Source organism: Tenrec ecaudatus, chromosome 4 (assembly GCF_050624435.1).
Source record: "Tenrec ecaudatus isolate mTenEca1 chromosome 4, mTenEca1.hap1, whole genome shotgun sequence".
Classification (NCBI taxonomy): Eukaryota; Metazoa; Chordata; class Mammalia; order Afrosoricida; family Tenrecidae; genus Tenrec; species Tenrec ecaudatus.
Genome location: NC_134533.1, coordinates 202,898,744 through 202,918,358, shown reverse-complemented (window position 1 = coordinate 202,918,358; position 19,615 = coordinate 202,898,744). Strand labels below are relative to the sequence as shown.

At 48.7% G+C, this 19,615-nt stretch overlaps 1 protein-coding gene across 4 annotated transcripts in view; it reads right to left on the bottom strand.

The window, feature by feature from the left end:
• Nucleotides 1-4,814: 4,814 nt before the first annotated feature.
• RBM6 (RNA binding motif protein 6) overlaps nt 4,815-19,615 on the bottom strand; it is a 100,795-nt gene continuing 85,994 nt past the window's right edge. For all 4 annotated transcript variants that reach the window (XM_075547395.1, XM_075547396.1, XM_075547397.1 and 1 more), the window contains 14 exons: nt 17,712-17,772; nt 15,341-15,598; nt 14,833-14,993; nt 14,101-14,198; nt 13,208-13,250; nt 12,956-13,037; nt 12,363-12,448; nt 11,782-11,928; nt 10,790-10,885; nt 9,242-9,505; nt 8,242-8,316; nt 7,552-7,649; nt 5,631-5,757; nt 4,815-5,052 (listed from right to left, as the gene is read on the bottom strand). In XM_075547395.1, coding sequence (XP_075403510.1) covers nt 4,927-5,052; nt 5,631-5,757; nt 7,552-7,649; nt 8,242-8,316; nt 9,242-9,505; nt 10,790-10,885; nt 11,782-11,928; nt 12,363-12,448; nt 12,956-13,037; nt 13,208-13,250; nt 14,101-14,198; nt 14,833-14,993; nt 15,341-15,598; nt 17,712-17,772 — 1,722 coding nt within the window. In that variant the 3' untranslated portion in view covers nt 4,815-4,926. The remainder of the gene's footprint in view (nt 5,053-5,630; nt 5,758-7,551; nt 7,650-8,241; nt 8,317-9,241; nt 9,506-10,789; nt 10,886-11,781; nt 11,929-12,362; nt 12,449-12,955; nt 13,038-13,207; nt 13,251-14,100; nt 14,199-14,832; nt 14,994-15,340; nt 15,599-17,711; nt 17,773-19,615) is intronic.

The following is a 19,615-nucleotide window of genomic DNA, read 5'->3' as shown; positions in this document are numbered from 1 at the left end:
CTAAGGACCCGGCACCCACTAGAAAAACCATTGAACCCTTTCAGGACTTGCTAGGCTAGACTCATCACCAGTCATAAAAGAGCATGTAGCCATTCATAAATGGCACAAACCAGTTTTAAAACAAACTCTGAGAGAGGTCCCAGTTGACTGCAGGCTCTTGGGGACCATAGTGCTCAATCACCCGGGAGAAGCTACTGTGTTCTAGAGTGGTGTCCCCAAACATGCCTGGGAGCTGATAGGGACCTGAAGCAAGAAATAAGTTTGCATTTTAAAGAAGCCATACATATTTGATATAGAGTAAAAAATACTACTTTGGTCAGATTGTTGGCACGCCAGATCATGTGGTTCCCAAAATAGATGTCAATGTGGCTGGGCCAGGATTCTCTGTGGCTTGACAGTTGTGTGTGTTATGTCAATCAGTTGTAAGGGGATTAAGGTGGGATACAACTTACCTAAGAGCAGCTTTCCTGAGTGTGGCCTGAAACACACCTTGCATCTTAGACAAGTGATAAAAGGAGAGGGGTGTCCACTAATGACAAGACAGGTGACCCAGGAGCAGAGCATGTCCCCTGGACAGGTGACCCAGGAGCAGAGCATGTCCCCTGGACTCAGGTCCCTGCGCTAGATTCAGGGAAAACTGATGCCACATGAGGATCTCCAGGAATGCAGGGCCTACAGATGCTGAAAGGGGACAGCGGCCTCCCTCCCACACCTTAAGCCAAGAGAAAGCTCTCCCTTAGAGTTGACACTGAATGCAAATTCTTATTCCCCTACATGCTGGAGATGAGATGTTGCTAAATGCATTTCTGTTAACAGCAGAACTAAAGACAACTGCTGACCTGTCCTACTTTTCTGATGCAAAGTTTCTGTACAATAAGATCTGTAAGAGGTGATTATTAGAATAATCAACCATTTGAGATCAAAAGGGCAGCACTGCAGACATCTAAGTAGAGATGTCAACCAAGTCCAGATGGAAGAAGCAACCCATCAGTGACTGAGGGATTGTAAATATTCATATAATCTGAGGCGAACAGAGCCTTAAGTGTGAGAATCTGGTTTGCAGAAGGCTACAGTGGGAGCCCAAGGAGCCTTTGTGGGATTTACACAGGTGTTTTCCCTCTATCCAAATAGAGGGATGAAACTGGTTACCAACAAGTGCATTGGAGAGATGGCTATAGGAGATCAAAGTGTTAACTCTGACTTGAACGGTTAAAACTTGTCAGTTGATTGCCCCCCCCAACCCGCTGCACGTTAGACCTAATTTGGTTTTCAACATTTTCAGTATTTTTTATTCATATTGGGGGTGACCCTCTTGAATTCCCCCCACCCTGGTTTTAGTATATGAAACCCAGGATTGATGAAGCTATAGGGACAGCAAGTAGAATAAGGGTTTTGGGGGTGGGGGGGTTTAACAGTGGTAGTGGCGGGAATAAAAGGGAGCAGATGTCAAGGATTTCAAGGAAGAGAATGTTTTGAAACTGATGTGATGGCAACTGTACAATACTGTGATGTGATTGATCTATCGAATGACATGTTTTTTTTTTAAAAAGGGCAGCTGTGCATAAGTAAATGTGAAGAAGGCTGATGGTGCCCGGCTATCAAAAGAGATATAGTATCTGGGAACTTGAAGGCTTGAAAGTAAACAAGCGGCCATCTAGCCCAGAAGCAATAAAGCCCACATGGAAGCAGCACACCATGTGTGATCATGAAGGGCTGAGGGGACCAGGTTTCAAACAAAGGCGGTGGGGGGGATCACATCACCATGAATGAGGGGAGTGTGTGATGGGGACCCAATGCACATCTGTAAACAGCTGGACATCCCTTGCAGAAGAGTAGTGGGGAGGAGATGAGTCACTCAGGATTCAGTGTAGCAACAATGAAACTCCCCCCGCCCCCAATTATCATGATCCCAATTCTGCCTTGTGTACCTAGTTAGACCAGAGGATACACAGCAGTGCAGTAGGGATCTGGAAACACAGAGAATCTAGGACTGATGAACCCCTCAGGACCAGCGGTGAGAGTGGCTACACCAGGGGAAGGAAGGGGTTGAAGAAAGGGAGAACCTATCTGGGGGATCTACGGGGAACCTCTTCTCTGGGGGATGGGCAACTGGAAGGTGGGTGAGGGGAAATGCCGGGCAGTGTAAGATAAAAGAATAATTTATAAACTATTAAGGGTTCATGGGGGAGGGGGTGTGGGAGTGGGGAGGGATAAAAAGGAAAATGAGCTGATTCCAGGAACCCAAGTGGAAGTCGAATTTTGAGAATGACGAGGGCAACGAATGTATAAGGGTGCTTTACTCGGTTGATGTATGTATGGATTGTGATAAGAGTTATATGAGCCCCAATAAAATGATTTATTTAAAAATTTTGTGAAAAAAAGAAGGCAGTATTTACTCAAAGATAAAGTTTAGGAAGGTCAGGAAAGGAGAAATGGAAACAGGTAACAGGGAGAATGTGATGGGATAAGTGAGGTTATATTGTGGGAATTACAATCAATGACATGAAAAACGTATATAAATTGAAGATTTGCTCTGTAAACCTTTACCCAATTCACAAATTAAAAAATAGTTTTCTTCAATAGATTATAGATCTTTTTTTAAAAAAGAAAAAAAAATCTAACCCTTACTTGTCAAAAATGCAACGCAAAAGACCTCTGGTTCTCATGTCCTGGCCAGGCTAAAACCCTGCTCTGAAGAGAACACTAGTCGGTCTCAAAACCTCTTAGCCCAGAAGACTCAAACCAGGGAGAGGCTCGCCAGTGGGTCAAGCCGCTCTCTCCAGGTCTGAGCTCACGATAGTTTTCCTCAAGGATGATGTCGTTGCCACTAACCTCAGCTGAGGCCGTGTCATGCCGCTTTAACAGCTTGCTGCCAGACTTCCTCGGAGTGGGGAGAGGATCTATCAGAGGCTCATGGCAGTTTCACTCACACTGGTCAATCCCGTCATTACAAGTATCTCAAGGGCCACGTTTTCCCCCTTGGCATCTACTGTTCTTTCCTCTCAAAACCAAACCCACCAGATTCCTTTAAGAACCAGGAGAGCACCCTCCTTTCACACTCAGACCACCCTTGGGGAAGGGAGGTGGGGGCAAACTACAACTTGCCTGTACGGACAGGCTCTCTCTAAGGCAGTGGTTCTCAACCTTCCTGATGACGCGACCCTTTCAGTTCCTCATTGTGGCAATCCCAACCATAACATTATTCTCGTAGGGCTTCATCATTGTCATTTTGCTACTGTGATGATTGCCGTGTAAATAGGTTATGCAGGATGTATTTTCATTGTTACAAATTTAACACATTTGAAGCATCGTGATGAATCACAAAAACAGTAGGTAATTATATTGTGAAATATTTATTTCTAATGACAAATAAATGAAATGTTGAAGCATGGTGTAGCATGGGTAACAGTCTTCACGCCTGTAGACAAACAAGACCATCAGAAATGTGTTTCCGGATGGTCTTAGGCGACTCCTGTGAAAGGGTCGTTTGACCTTCAAAGGGGCTGAGACCCCCAGGTGGAGAACCACTGCTTTACAGAGAAGATTACAGAGTTCCCCTAACAGTTCTCTTCTGAAGAAACATTCTTCTTGCAACATGTGCAGACTTCCAGGATCCTTCAAGGAGCCTGGTGGCACACTGGCTGCTCGGCAGGCTGACATGCGAAAGGAAGATGAGAGATGATAACGGGAGTTGTCTCCACCCAATGGCCACGCCACAGAGAAATTAGCTGGCCGTGCCACGAGAGGGGTTTGAGAAGCCAGGCAGGCGTGAGGCAGCAATGGGGAAGAGCCCAGGTAGGCCGCCTGGGCGACAAGCACAAGACACGGCAACCCCGTGTCACATCATGCGTGCGCCTACACTCCACCAAGCACTGCGGATCGCCTCGACCCACCGGCAGAAACAGGGCAGGCTCCCTCTCATTTGGTTCCCACTCCCTTCCACGTGGTCTTTCTTGTTCCCGGGAAGCAGCGTTTCCGTCACGAGCTCTTGTGCAGCCTGTGTGGCCTTGCAGGCTCTCCAGAGACAGCGTGTGCTATCTGAGACAGTACTCCCCGAAGCACCCCTTTCCTCTTAGAAGCCACTTGGATTATAAAAGTGCTTCTGACCCGTGAATTCATTAAGTGTTGAGAAGCAAGGGCCAGGGAAAACTACCCCAAGAAACCTAACAGTTCAAAACCACTGGCTGCTGGGAGGGAGAAAGATGGCGAAGAGCGTCAGTCTTAGAAACTCATGGCCACCCTTGTCCTAGGGGCCCTGAGCCGGCACTGACCCCATCTTACCGCAAAGACAAACAAAACCAAACCCCTCACTTCTGGAACAAATTCTGTGAACCAGTCTGAATGATGAGTGTAGAAATCTCTTTAGAGTCTTGGTGGTGGCGGGAGGCGGAGGTGGGGAGTGGCTAGTAGGGCTCAGCAGTCACTGCTGCGTGGACCTGTCCGGGTGCTCACACTGTGGGAAGCAGGGGGCAGCAGCCAGCAGGCATTTGGAGAAGTCGCCCCAGTCCCACTCCCCTCGTGACAACAGGGATGGCAGGAGAGGGCGCTGATCAGTCTAATGAGCAATACCCCAACTTGGGGATACATGTTTAACCCCAGCAGTCACCAAAGAAATAAAACCAACAAAGATGTGACGTGACTTTCACTGGCTGGATTAGAAACGTGATTTTGCACGATCTGCCAGCACTCACACAAGCAGCAGGGCCGCTGCCCCGTTTTCCCACTTCGCCCCAGAGGAGCCCACGGCCCTCTTCTCTTGCTCACCGTCAGCTCCACCCCGCCCATCTTGGGGAGGTCAACTTGATGAAAAACAATCACATTGAAAAACAGTTTATTTAAAAAAGTTCTAGCAGCAAGAACAGTAACAAAACAAAAGGAGACGGACAAACAGAACAAGGAGGAGGCGGTGTCCTGCGTCTCCGTCCTTTAGTCAAGTTCCTTATACCGCGCGAACATGACTCTTCGCACTGCGTCTCGGTAGGTCTCGTTGGACTGTCTCTTGCTGGTTCTTCCGGGGGTTCCCCCACTGGGGCCCCTCATCTTGCCTTCAGTCTGAAACACAGAGAGAGAGTGAAGTGGGTCCTTATGATGGGTGCACCAACTAAAGCCTGGCTGCCAAATAAGGGTTGTTCATTAGATGAGCTTGGGGACGGAGGCCTCAGGCCTGCAGCACACAGGCCTCCCCGCCCAGCACCCTCCCAGGGCTGCCAGGGTGGGCAAGCACAGGCCTTCACTGGCACTGTCTCAGAGATGTCTCTGCACCCTTCGTCCCCGACACAGTCTTCCAAAGGATAAACATTTAAAAATGTTCCCAATCAGCCCATTATCCCACCTTCCTGAATCCCACTGCTTTATGAGAGTAATCAAAGTCCCACTTCACCTTCCCCTTGCCAATGCCGACAAATCACACAGGTCCCAGCATGCTCAGCTTCAGCCCAGGAATGAACGAAGGAACGAATGCACGCGTGCGTGCACACAAATCACACAGGGCTGAGCGCTCACGGCCCTTACACAAGCAGCAGAGAAAGCATGGCCAGGAGGCAAGGACACGGCGCTGGGCCACAGAATGAGACAGGTTAAAAGAACAGTCAAGGTTCATGCTACCCCAAACAAGATGGAAACCATTTCACCTCCTCTGTTGAAGCCAAGCCAGGCTGGCCATATCCCAAGCCCGTACCCTTCTTCCAGCCAGTGGCCTGCTGGACACAGCCTCCTTTGCTACTGTCGATACCATCTTTACCCACAGGCTTCCGGTCACTGCAAAAGAAGCAGACATACTTAGACACCACTGCTCTCAGTGAGACCTGCTTGCTACCCCATGAGAACCTGGGCTCTTGGTTGAGCTCGGCCCTCCTATGAAGTACACGGAATGCCACCCATTAAGGGTCTGTGATGGGCAGTGGGCATAGAAAAGGTCTTTGTCTGCACCCAGCTTAGCCCTTATCCCAAGTGACCCCTCAGGGTTACGGTAACTGTCTTCCTCTTGCCTAGGGCGCACTCTTTCTTGAGCTGTGTCCTCGTTCAGCGCACGTCCAGCTACAAAGAATGGCTTGATGGGATATGTGACTGATTTACTAGGTCACCCTTGCACTTCATACAAAGGAAACAGAGTTGGAACAAGAGTTTGTTGAGCACAATAGGAAAGTATCATTTTTTAAAATACATCTTTTTATTGGGGCTCATACAACTCTTATCACAATCCATACATACATCAATTGAGCAAGGCAACCTTATACATTCGTTTCCCTTGTCATTCTCAAAATTCGCCTTCCACTTGGGTTCCTGGAATCAGCTCGGTTTCCTTTTATCCCCCCCCCCTCCCCGCTACCCCCTTCCCCAGGAAAGTATCATTTTATAAAGATTGTTCACGCACACACATACATATTTGACTTCGATTACGGGCTATGACACAAACATAATTATCTCATTGTGGACCATGGGCACCTAAGTTGGAACGCAAGAACTCCAGGCCCTTTCCAGTCTTGTCGGGAGCCGGGGGGTGGGTGGGGCGCTTGCTCCTTTGCCCACTGCCCTCTCCACAGGTATAAACCACTCGGGCTACTGATGCTTTTGCTGAAGCCTTCTCACTGTCCGCCGCCGGCTCAGGCACCTCTCAGTGCCTGAGGCTCCTTTTCCTTTCCAGGCCATTACTGCTGGCCCGCCTCCACTGGTCACCTGATAGGAATCTGGCCATCATCAGTGGCTTCTCCTTCGATGCAGGCAATTGAGTGGTCAGCAAGCCAGGTGGATTTGAAAGAGCCATTCCCCTTCCTACACTGACATACTACCCCCCCCTTAGGCAGTCGAGGCCTCTCCCTTGAATGAGCACGAGCTTAAAGGCCCTGCCTTGAAGATGGTCTCAGCACGCTAGCCAAGGGGTATCACACTCTCAGACTGGCCTTGTCACATGACAGCACTCCTGCCACCTTCAGCCCAATGAGGCTACTTGCCATCCTCCCGTGCCACAAACGTTTTCTCTCACCCACGATGGATTCGGATCCTGCCCACTGGATTTCTGTGTCTGTGTGATGAGACACAGCATCACCTGAGCCTTCCCTAGCCTGTTCTTGGTCAGGGTTGTCTCTCTTCGCCCGAGCAAACACTCCTTGCTTAGTGCAATGTCAGCACATACAGCGGGCTATCTACAGACTCTACCCCACACTAGTGAGGGTCACCATTCCCCACTTGGAAATGATGTGATGGAACATAAGCTCAGGAGGCTCCAGATCACACATGAGCATCAGCACCAATCACAGGTTCGGCAGTGGAATGTGACAGTGGAAAGTCCCAAGAGTGTGACGTTCTTATCAACCCCATAGGCACTGGGGGAGAGACAGGTTTCCTGACTGAAGCCACTCCAGGCAGCTGAGGGAGCCAGGTAATCTTCCATGCAGACACACGTCCGTCCGTGTAAGGCAGGTAATGCAGAAGCTGGTGTGGGACTCATGCTCACGGTGCTCAGGTAGAGCTGGCATCTGATACAACCCACCCCCACCCCTCCAAGCAGAGCTGGGAGAGGACACCACTGCACCACCAGGCCTCGAGGCTTACCTGTCAGTTTCCCGGGCATATTTAATCCGTTTCCGTTCAGGAGAATCCAAGGATTGAAGCTTCTCCCTGCGATCATTCCCTCTTTCTTTAAACTTCCCCTGTTGGTAAGCAGAAGAGCAGACCTGAGCTTCCCACTGGCAAAGGGCAAGCATCTCCCATTCCAAATACTTCTTTTAATGAGGAGGGATCTTCCCTGGAGACAGTCCTAGAATCTCTTGTCCCTAATTTACATTCCAGTGAGTGGGAAGAATAAGCCGGTGTGCTCGGCCAAGCTGTCACGTTCTCTTCTTAGAGGCCTCCAAAGGTGGTCCAGGAAGCCCGTTCACTTGGGTCTCACACTAAGCTACTTCCTCTAACCCACAGGCTGCAACAATACAATACTCTCCCCACACCGTTCCAAGCCATTCTAAGGAATACATTTTCTCAATTGAGTCAAAACCTAAGAAAAAGCAATGCTTTTTGGGACCCACCTGGGGAACTGAATGCCATGTTTTAAGCATCAACGTTACTGGGGCATAATTTACAAACAATAAAACGTAGTGCCTACTGAGCTCGGACCCATGTATGCACACCCTTGGGAGTCTCTTTGTTCTGTTCTCCAGTAAAGGAGCCACGTCAGCACGACCAACAGGCTCTGGACCGAAGGCACAAGGGGCTGGATCAAAGGCGTGAGAGGCCGCCAAACGTTACCTCTCGTTCTCTCCTCTCCAGATAGGCTAGCTCCTGCTCAGACTGTTTGATCTTCCGGTGGATTTCCAGGTTTTGCTGAGGAGAGAGGGGGTTCTGTGAGCACAGGTGTGGAAGAAGAGAGGGCCACCTTCTCCCGCTGGCTGCTTTAGGCACAAAACTCCTTCTACTGAGCGACCCTCCTAAACCATCCCTGCACCCGGTAAGCAGCAAGCCCTAACTGGACTTGTGTCAGGACCACCAATGGGAGCCCAAGTGTTAATCGTGGCTCGTCACACAGATTAGGCGTTTAGAGCAGCGGGTGCACTGGGTCACACCCAGGAAAGGCGCTGTGCTCTGTCCACTCCCCACCGTCCTAGGGGCAGTTCAGCTGGTGGGTTCATCACTCTGGCTCCTTCTTCCTGACAATGAATGACCTGCTATCCTTTTATCTGCTACATAAAATGTGTGTGACAAATTACACCAGAACATGCCCCCCCCAAAAAATGGGGCTCCATTTGTCCTTAACTTGACTATTGTTTAGTTTATCTGAGAGGAAGGACATCAGGGGAGGGTCATTTGACAAGTGCCATGGCTTCTGTAACTCACAACGAGGCCGACCAGGTGACAGAGTACGAGTCACCTGGGGGAAATCTGTACACTGTTGGAGTGGGATGGAACCACGCGAGGCAGCCAAGACCAAAGAGATGGGGTTTATCTGAGATCAACTTGTTCCCTCTACTGGCAAAGCTAAGACCACTAACACAGGAGCCTCTCCTGTGCCCTCCGCCCATCCCGTACTCAGTGTCCCAGCCACAGCTCTGAAGGTGGGCACTGCCCTGAAGGTAGAGGAACTCATAAAAAAACATGGAGGAACAGTTCCTCACGCTTCCCTAGAAGGATTACAGACCCGTGGATGAGGTGGGCTGAGGGAGGACACGTTCCATTTTTTGTTCCCCACTGTACCCACCAAAGAGACGTTTCCAAAGTATGGACGGTAGGCCAAGCCCCTGCCCCTTTGTACCTTGTGCAGGTCTGAGAGTTGCTGGTGTTTGATGAGAACCTCCTTATTGGGGAACTGCCTTCTGCAGAGCAGACAAGCCAATTTGATCCAGTCAGTGAGTTTGTCTTCTTCATTCTCCTTTTTGCTCAGCTCCTCCCTTGGCTGGGGCTGCGTTATGCGAGGCTGTGGGGGAGGGGCCTGCTGCTCCTCCTCTTCTTCCTCCTCATAGTCACTGTCTCCTCCGTACTCGCCAAGGAGGCCGATGAGGGGGTTTACCACCTTCGGCTGCAAGGAGGAGGCCAGTGATGAACACCCAACTCAGACTTTCTCTTGGGGTCTGATACTGGACAGCTGGTTTTGCCCCAGTTCTTTTAGGTAGAGTCATGAGAACTGGGTTCAAAGTGGCCCAGCTGAGCCCACTGTCCATTTCCTTGAGCAGTGGCTCTCACCCTTCCTCAGGCCGCGACCCTTTCATACAGTTCCTCATGTTGTGGTGACCCCAACCATCACACTGTTTTTGTTGCTATTTCCTCACTGCCATTTTGCTATTGCTATGAGGTGGACGACCCCTGTGGAAGGGTCATGACCCACAGGCTGAGAACCACTCTCCTAGAGGAAACATAGTTCCCTGACCACTGAGGGGGCTCCCGTCCAAGTGACTCTAGCAAAAGAATCCTAAGAAGGAAAAGTAAGGGACGTGGCATGGGAAAAGGAGGTAACAAACACCTCCACGTCTCTGTGACCCATGGAGGGGAGGGACAGTTGCACTCCAAGGTTTTGAGACCATACAGAAGTTCAAGAGGGTCACAGCAGCCTCTCTAGCAGAGAGCTCAGGAGGGGACCAAAAGCCAGCCAAGAATAAGCACTTCAGTGACAGAAGCCACCTTAAAGTCCAAGATTAAGACAGGTGCTACAATTAGCCGAATTTCAAATGTGGAGTATGCCGAGATTATGTATCAGAGGCTCACAGGACCCGTTACACAGTGATGCATGGTTACTGGTCACAGAACCATCACTCCAAGGGAACTAAAAATAGGGAGCATCATTCACTCTGGGCGGGGGGCCGGCAAATGACACCAAAAAGCAGGACCCACCAGGAACAGGAAAAGCAGCTTCCTTGGTCATGCAGAGGAGTAGCAGGACCAAGATTATAATTTAACAAGGGCCATGTGTCCCCTAGACTGGTGGGAATGTGACAGGGCAGATGAAGAGAACAGTGAACCACTGCTGATTCACCAGCAGTTTCCTTGTGCTTACACCTAGGAGTCCTTGCAGGTGGGACTCGCAGCGCCCCCTGTGGGCTGCTAGATGAGACTCTAACTTTATGGGAGTAAAGCCCAGTCTTTCTCCCGTGGAGCTGCTGGTGGTTTGGAACAGCCAACCATTCAGATCGAAGCCCAACCAGTAACCACTCCACCACCATGGCTCCATATAGCAGGTGAGGCACAGAGGACTAAAGGCCCATCAGTGGCATGTGGCGGCAGCCTGTGAGCTTCCTCTTCCACCCAGGACCGGTCCTGGTCCCAGCCCCAGCCCCAGCCCCAGCCTGGGTCACCCAGCAAGTCTTACTGGAGGCGGACTCTCTTCTTTCTTCACAGTGGGAGGCAGGGGCTTCTTAAAGACGTCTTCTGGGGGGGCCTTCCCCTCACTGGCGTTTTCCTGAAACTGATCAAAATCAGGGGTAATGCTATGTGATACTCCTGGAAACTGGATTAAGAGTTCATCTCTCTGAAATGAAGCAGATCTCCAAACCTCATGGCGGACAGACTCTCTGCAATGTTACTATGATGGTTTTGAAACAAACAATCCTTAGAAAGGGTCACTGGTGCGCATCGGGTGATCACTACCGGCCAGTAGGTGAGGTATGTGCATGCACTCTCCTCTTCAGTCTTACTATCACCTGTCCAGACATGCACCAATAGCCTCATTTTACCAATGCGTAGGTCCAGGATTAGGGAGATGCAGTTGCAGAAACTGAGTTCACACAGTTAAGTCACCATGGCCCTAAAACCCACACTGAGACACAGGCACCTATATACTCTACACACACACACACACACACACACTCCCCTACTTCTATATAAAGAAAATACATATGAGGAACCTTCAGAAAGTTTGTGGGAAAAAATGGAATGACAAGCGAGTGGACTTGTCCCACAATCATTGAGGCCCCTTGAATAAACAACTACAGAAGCGACGGGAAAGCTAAGTTATGCACTCAACCACAAGCACATTCATACACGTTCTCTGCTGCATAACTGCTGTCAGAGCAGTCAAAAAGATGTTGACATGCTGATCCTCTTTGATCCCTGACACAAGGAAGTAAACAGAGAGGAAAATAGAAATGTAGGCCTGTGCGCTCCATACGGCCGAGTGAGGAAAGAGGCGCGGGGAGAGGGAAGAAAACAAGGGCACAGTCGACTGGAAAAATATCGGTGGCTCCAGGTATTCAGAATTCTTGTCCGACATTGCCTCACCCCTGGATCAGCTCTGTCCACGCCGCCTTCGTTTGCACCTGCAATGATCTAGTAAAAAGAGAGCAGGTGCACGCAGCCTTTTACCTTTGCCACACCTTTGTCCTTTTTCTCCTTGCTGTCTCTTTTAGAAGTTTCCTTCTTGCCACTTGACTTTCCTTGGCCTGCAGGCTTCTTTTCCTTGATCTCTTCTTCCTCAGAGGACCCTGGGTCCTGGGGTACATATACTTCTTGCTGTGATACACAAGTGAAGAGGTAAGTGCACAGAACGTGTCAGATGTCTAGAAAGTGCAAGTCTAGGAAACACTTTCGGGGGGAAAGATAAGCTGTCTCACTCACAAGCCTAAGAAGAGCCAATGAGAGAGATGTAAACACTCATTCCGGGAATGCATTCTGACCTTGCAAAGCCACAAGGCACTGACTTTTCCAGAGGCTACAGCTAAGAAAGGGTCACCATCTTTAAAGTCTATCACAGACTCAATATAAGAACTCAGTATGAGATACGGACCCTCCAAGAGAACGGCAAAGTGAAACAGCCACTTTTGATGCGGAGAGCACCCAGAGAATCTAGGAAGGGCAGGGCAGGGAGGAGTGATCGTTGAATGAACAAACTATGGACGCTTTTCTGAAAAGAATCACTGATAAAGTAAACAGAGCCCCAAACTTACCTGGGTGTTGGGGTCATAGTAAGTTCCTGCCAAGGGGTCAAAATAGTAACCAGTAGCAGAATCGTATATGTAGCAATCAGATGATGCTAAAGGAAATGAAATCAGAGGTAATATTAATCCTTGTCTAATGAGGTCCTCACTGGCGATTCCCTAGGAACGAGCCGAGAATGAGGTTAGCCAACAAAGCAGTCAGAAGAGCCGCACAGGCTACATTCTCTCCATGAGCATGCTCAGTCAACAGTATCTCTTGTCACCTCTGTGACCACAGGGACAGCATTAGCCAGTCAAGTTCAAGAGCACAGCACCACTCACTTCAGTGGTGCCATCTTCGACTAACCCACGGACGATGGACCTAGCAGGTGAACAGCAACAGCAGGGAGGCACACCGCCCTCAGAGCCGTGTGAGATCAAAGGAGCCATGTCGGCCCAGGAACAAGGGACAGAGAAGGAAGACACATGGAAACAGGAAGCATGGGGGAGAAGTGGACGAGCGCTGTTACTTTGTGGAGACTGCAGTCAAAATGTGTGTGAAGCATTCACTGGAAAACAAATGTGCACTCACACCCCCAGAAAAGATAAAGCAAGGGACTTACACTGCTGTCCTGGACGATTTGAATCCGAAGACCAGTCTGAATTTCTGCCACTTCCCCTCCTATCTCGGAAATACTTTTTACCCTATCACAGAAAGGCAAGCGAAAAAACGTAAGGAACTCAAAAGCAAAAAATACAGCACCAACCACAGAGTCAATTATCCTGTCGCCATTAACTGTAACAAGCAAAATCAAGACGACTTCTTCAGCCACTGTAAGGATTTTAAACAAGTCCTTCCGCCTCTGGAAACTTACCTGGTAGTAGTGCATGTGGTCAGAAAGGTCCCCAGAATCATTTCTGTAACAAATGACACATGTCATGAGCCAGCTACCCAAAGGCACTTCAATTACCTCACGGATGTAGTAAATGAACTGACGAGATTTGAACAATTCATATACAAGTACAGTTCATATGGATATTTCCCAATGAAAGCCCAGAACATGAAAACAACCTGTTGATGGCTATTTGAAAGACTTGCCTAATGTGGTCCACGTGAAAGACAAAAAAACCAAAAGGCACCTTAAGGAGTGACTAAAATCACCCTAGTTTTACAGAGTGATGAGAACTCTCTCTTCTCCATTTTCCAGAGAGAAAAAAACCAAACCAGGCACCAAGCAGATCTGGTGGCCCAGGGATTCCTAAGGAGAGAGTGGGAGAAGAAGCCGTGCCTATCCCTGTACACCAGCTGGCCTCTCTTGCTGAGGCTACTTACCAAACCCCAACCCCTGCACACCCAGAAGATGGGGGAGGAGTACAGAGGAACTTGATGTTCTTGTTTTATGAGGTATGAGTGCGGCCAGGGGCTGGGAACTCAGGAAGCCAAGGATGATTGAGAATTTACTGTACATCCAAGACTGTGCCATCATCACACGGGGCCCAAAGATACAGGGCAGTTAAGAAGGGGACGACTGAAGTATCTACGCTACTTACAAAACAAACCTAGAGTTAGAAAAGTGCAGTCTTCACACAGTTCAACCACCCAACCACCCACCCACCCACCCACCCACCCAACCAACCAACTAACCAGCATCCAACATAGCTGAAGAACCTCACTCTGGAGATACATCTTATGTGCTGTCTCTCCAATAAAGAACGAAAGCGTCTCCCCAAAGCTCAGGACGGGGCAGCATTCGGGAGCCTCCCTTACCTTCGTTTTCCAGTGGCCAGGTTTACAGCGACCATCTTCCCATCAATGCTGAACGGTGGATCAAGGTTCTGCAAGATCTTCACGACACGAAGTGCTTCCTGAGGAATCAAAGACACTTGAACCCCAAGAGAGAAAAGGCTGCAATCCGTGTCCTTTGAAAGAGAACTGAGCAGCGACAGTATTATAAGCTAGGCTCTGGTTGCAACTTTAACTAGGCCACTCTTAATGAAGACCTGACTAAAGTAGACAGATGCTCCGTTTCTGGAACCCATTCGACAAGTTCGCATCCTCGTGAGCTAAGCTGCAATTTCCATGAGGATCAGGTTTGCGATTTCTGAGCAAGAAACCTAAGAAGTCCCATGATTCCTATTGCTCTCTTCAGCCCTACAGCTGCAGCTCACGCCAAGAGCAGCTGGTAGAGTGGCCCCTGAAGGGCATTATGTCGTCACATCAAATGGTGGCTGGCCACACCAAGCGAGAAAAATGAGCAAATCCACAACAATCCTAATGGGGCTGGCCCTCAGTTTCTTTACAAGGAGCGCATTCTCCTTCTATTTGCAGCAGCAGTTGTAAATGACTCAGACAAGAAGGGTACTACTGGAAACCCACTCAGAGTGGGCATTCAGCCCAAGAGCAGGAAGGCACCGAGGAGTCCAGTGCTAGCGCCGTCCCTCAGGTCCCTGAGGCTCTCTAGCCAGCTGCCACTAGAGCAGCCTGGTGCAGGACGCTCACCGCATGGGAGTCGAGGTCGATGAAGCCGTAGGTGTGGCCCATGGGTCCGGTTCTGTTCTTGATAATGCGGACATTGGCAGTGGTGAGGTGTACGTAGGGCTCCAGCACTTCTACTATCACCTCGGGCGGGGTAGACCGATAGATGCGCTTCAGCATGATTGCTGACCACAAGCCGAGCACAGACAGAGAGGAACAAACACAATGGGGGTGGGGTGAGTTTCTGAATGCTGCGCAACAGATGATTACAGCTATGCCGGCTAGCATGGCTGGTCCCATAACAAGCGAACCAAACACTCTATCCTTTCCTTTCCATCACCAGAACTGAGAACCCTAGTGATGGCGTGCTGTGCTGCGGAAAGGATGCAGATCCCTTCCCACGGGGACAAGACCCACAGAAAGCAAGGGCCTATGCAGCCAGTCTGAGCACAGCTCCACTGCTGGGCAGGGACGTGGCTGGTACAACCGGCCATCTCTGCTTACCTGCCACACGCCCTGACAAACCACTTACTTTTGCTCTCTCCGTCCTGCCGTGTCTCCCCAGACCATGGCTCCTTCTCGCGGTCTCTTCGGAAGGGAAGCCCTTCCCCCCTTCGAGAAGGATACCTTTCGGCTTCTCTCTTTTGGTGCCCTAAGCGTGACTCGTGTCCTTCTTCCCGCTTCTTGGATTCAGTTTCCTTATCACCTGTCCTTGGGGGCTGGTTTTCTGATAATGCTGGTATCGATGTCTTCTGAGGCTGAGGATACGTTATTAATTCCTGCTTTGCCTCTGTCACAAGGGAAACAGAAAGATACTCACAGCCTTCATGCAAAACACATACCGTCATAACAGGACTCCCACCACGGCTGCGATGTCTCCTTACCTGCCACCAAACACTCATACTAAAATGCTTTTGGTACCGCACCAAGAACGCGGGCAGAGGGTCCCTTGTTAGTTCCTGGCAAAGACTTTCACAAAGGCCATTACGGCAGCACATGAAATAGTTCACAGAAGAAGTGGAACATTGGAAAATTCCTATCTTATGAACCTACTATACACAATGATAACAAGATTTGGGGATCAAATTACCAAAGCTCTTTTGTAAGACTTCAGGTTCCCTGCCTTTTCTGCTTAGAAGCTCGGAATAAAGCTCGTTAAAACGCAAGAATTTTAATAGGAAAAAAAGTCCTTTAAAAGATAAGCAATTCATTTTAAACCTTCTACAAGGAGATAATTTCCCTAGTTAATTAGGGGCATGTTTTTGCAATTAATTAATTCTAGGAGTCTAACTGGTAGTTGCACAGTTCAAGAGGAGACATTGTACGGGCCCAATGTAGTGATCAGGCAACAGCAGGGACAACCTGGCTCGCATGCTTCCCGCGTGAAGGGATCACAGGCACCTGTGGCTTCATAAACAACCCAGTCTCGGTGAGGGCAGATGAGCAAGACTGTCTCGAGGGGAAAGGCACTGAAGCAACCCCACAGCTATGTACTCACACATGGGTTTGGTCTGGATCCTTCCCCATGCCTATCTCACAGCCACCACTAACAAAGGTTCGCCAGCGCAGGAACCCTCAAAGCCCTGCTGAGAAACTCTCTGTAGGTGTAGTAGCCTCTAACCTTGGCCAAACCAACTGAGTGTTTTTCACTAATGCCCTCCCACAGACCTACAGTGGAGAAACCCAAGACTGCCATGGGAGGTGCACAAGAGAAGGGGCTTCGTGCTGTCTACCTAAAGGCACCTGGGAGAAATTTCCTTTAAAATTAAGAACTTGAAGTATTAATAATACTATAGAGGAACAAAGCACATTGGTTCAGTTCTTTTTTTTTTAAAACAAATACATTCCCACATCTTGCTTTCTCTTGTTTTTATTTTCATCACTGAGAGTAAGCCAAAAAGGCTTTTAATAAACAAAGCTCCTGTCGACATGTACCCTGCCGACGGGCAGAGCCTTCTGAAGGCAGAGTTCCCATCTCTTTCCTCCCGCCTCCCCCTCCGTCTGCGCTCTTCTGCCATGACAACAAATCTTTGCCATCCTCGAGGGACTCAAACCCTCTTTCTCTTAAATATTTCTCTGACTCTGAAAGAGCAAAGTCAGGGAGGGAGGGGTGTGGATTTCAGATCAAATTCTCATCGTCAGCTCTCGCCGGCAGCCTCCAAGGAGCAGCAGGAGGTGCACTCCTTGGTATAATTTTCCTGGTCTTTTTCTCACCAGTGCAATTTTATATTTTCTTAAAACTTCACAAGCTCCTATGAAAGTCCAGCATCCTTCAAGGAAATTTGTCAAGATCACACCTTTGGAATCCCAACAAACAGGTGCCACCACTTGCACAGTCCAACTCTCTATCCTGAACTGAACTGCCCCAGCAGATCCCCGTAGAAGCCACTGTTTTGACTGGGCCCTGTTTGGAAAGAGAGGCCTTCTTTATCTGCAGCCATCCATGGATCACCAAGCCAGGCATGAACACACTGTTGTTACGGATAAACTGAGCTTTTTAAATACTAGCACCAACACTTTTCCCTCGTGAAGCCTCCTGCAATACCCGGAAGGGACGCAGATGAGCAGCATTACAGAAACTGAGTCTAAAACTGCACAGCACTATGGGGGTCTTCAGGAGGGGTGGCAGCTTGGGGTTGATGCCATGTGGACTCTTTCCCAGCCTCGCACTCTGTCCTCTCAATATCCTTTCCAAAGACCTTGGGCCAATTTGCCGCTAACTGCTTCCTCCCAATGGGACCCCCGAGACCCACGGTGGTTCACATGGACAGCTCCCATGAGGCTGCAAGTCACCTTTTAAAAGGCTTTCAGATAAACTTGTTTACAGATAACAAGTTTTCTAGCCAAGGAAAGCAGAATTTGCCGCATCCAGTGCAAAAACACCAACTGTGGTCAGCACTCACCTTCCCGTGGGCCTTTGCAGAATGAGCATGAAGACCTGTGCCCACTAGCGTTGCCTTTACGCTGCAAGGGAAAATGGAATGCATTTACTCTGACCAAATTATTTCAAGAACTTGACATATACGCGGAGCATAAAAAAAGCAAGTAAATGATCCCGGATCTTTCTGAACCTCCCTCATAAATCTAATTTAGGAAACACCTGCCCAGACGGAAAGAAACAAGCCACATGCCCAAACACCTCAACACCTACGGGATCTCTGAACTCTCCCTCCTCAGAGCTGGCAGATGGCATGGATCCCATAGGCTGCTAAGAGCAGCCTTCTAGGAGGACAGGAAGCCTTTGCAGCAGCCAAGAATGCCTTTGCCCCGAACAAGAATGTTCACAGAAAATAAAACAAACTACCTCTAAACTGTTACCATTCTGCACCCAAAACTCGGTTCTGAGCGGGTGATGAGAGACTCACTGAGGGTGGCTGGAAATAAGAAGAATTCAATGATCAACTCTTTTCTAAAATACTGATAACCAGGCACAAGGAAGGAGAACTAGAGGGATAGAGAAAACCAGTGCGCTGGCAGCTATTTTGAGGAAACATTCAGAACGACAGGATTTATAAGGTGAACATTTCTTTTTGTTTAACTCTACGACCCCCAAAATTAAATGCATTGGAGGCTGTCTGTGCAGGACGGCAGCTCTTCAAGCTCAGACGTACAAAGCAGCAGCCTTGGCTATAGTTGTACAATTCTGTTATCAAAGATCAACGTCTGCCTTCTCCCTACTAATAGCAAAGAGTTCACATTTTCTCTCTTTAACAGTAACCTGAGCTCTTGATTATGTAAGAGAAATGATACTTATACACTATAGTTAATATGGAAAATATAATGGGGGTGGGGTCACCCGTAAACCAATGACACAGAGACAGTGGCAATGAAAATATTATCAAAATCCCAGCGGCTCTCTTTGCAGAAATGAGAAATTCATATGGAATCGCAAGGAATCTTGAAGAATCAAAACAACCTTGAAAAATTTGGGAGGACTCATTTTCCATTTCCAAACTTACTAAGGAGCTAGAATAACAAATCAAGAGTAGTCCTGGAAAAATGGTAGATCTAGAAGTCAGCAAGAGTAGAGTCTACGAAAAACTCTTCCCATCGTGGTTAACCGATTCTCAATGAGTACCAAGATCACACGATCGTTCAAAAAATGCTGCAGAGACAATTGGTCTGTCATAGACAGAAGAGGGATATACAAAAATTAACTTTAGAGTTCAAAACACACAAAGAGCTAAAACTCTTAGAAGAAAAAGTAAGGGCAAATCTTGGTGATGTTGCCCCCACAGGAGACAAGGTCAGCTGACACAACAGCCCACAAAGACCATATTCTACATACTACCTTGGTGGATACTGACCAGGGTCTTGAAAACTCATGAGTGTCTTCTACCTTCTCCCCATTCCGAGAAAAAAGATGGAAGAGCAACAAAGACCATACAGGACAACAACGAGTCCATATGGTTCATGGACCCCGCACACGTCAGCCCACGGCTCTGAGAGGGCGCACATGAGAAGGTCCCGGGCATGCGCAGCCACCCCACAGAGAGAACGAGGGAAATGTGGGGCACAACGCCAAAGCATTAAACACAGACAACACAAAATAAAAACCCGACACTAGCTGAATTGATAGTTTCTGAGGATTAGAAGAGGATGGGGGGAGGGGGTGGAAGGTGGAGTTAATAACAAGAAGTACAAAACGAAGAAAATGTTCTAAAATTGTGATCTTACAACTCTTTTTTGCAAATCATTTTATTGGGGGCTCGTACAACTCTTATCACAATGCATACATACATCCATTGGTCAAGCACATTTGTATAACTCTTTAATAATATATTCCAACCACTGAATTGCATGGTAT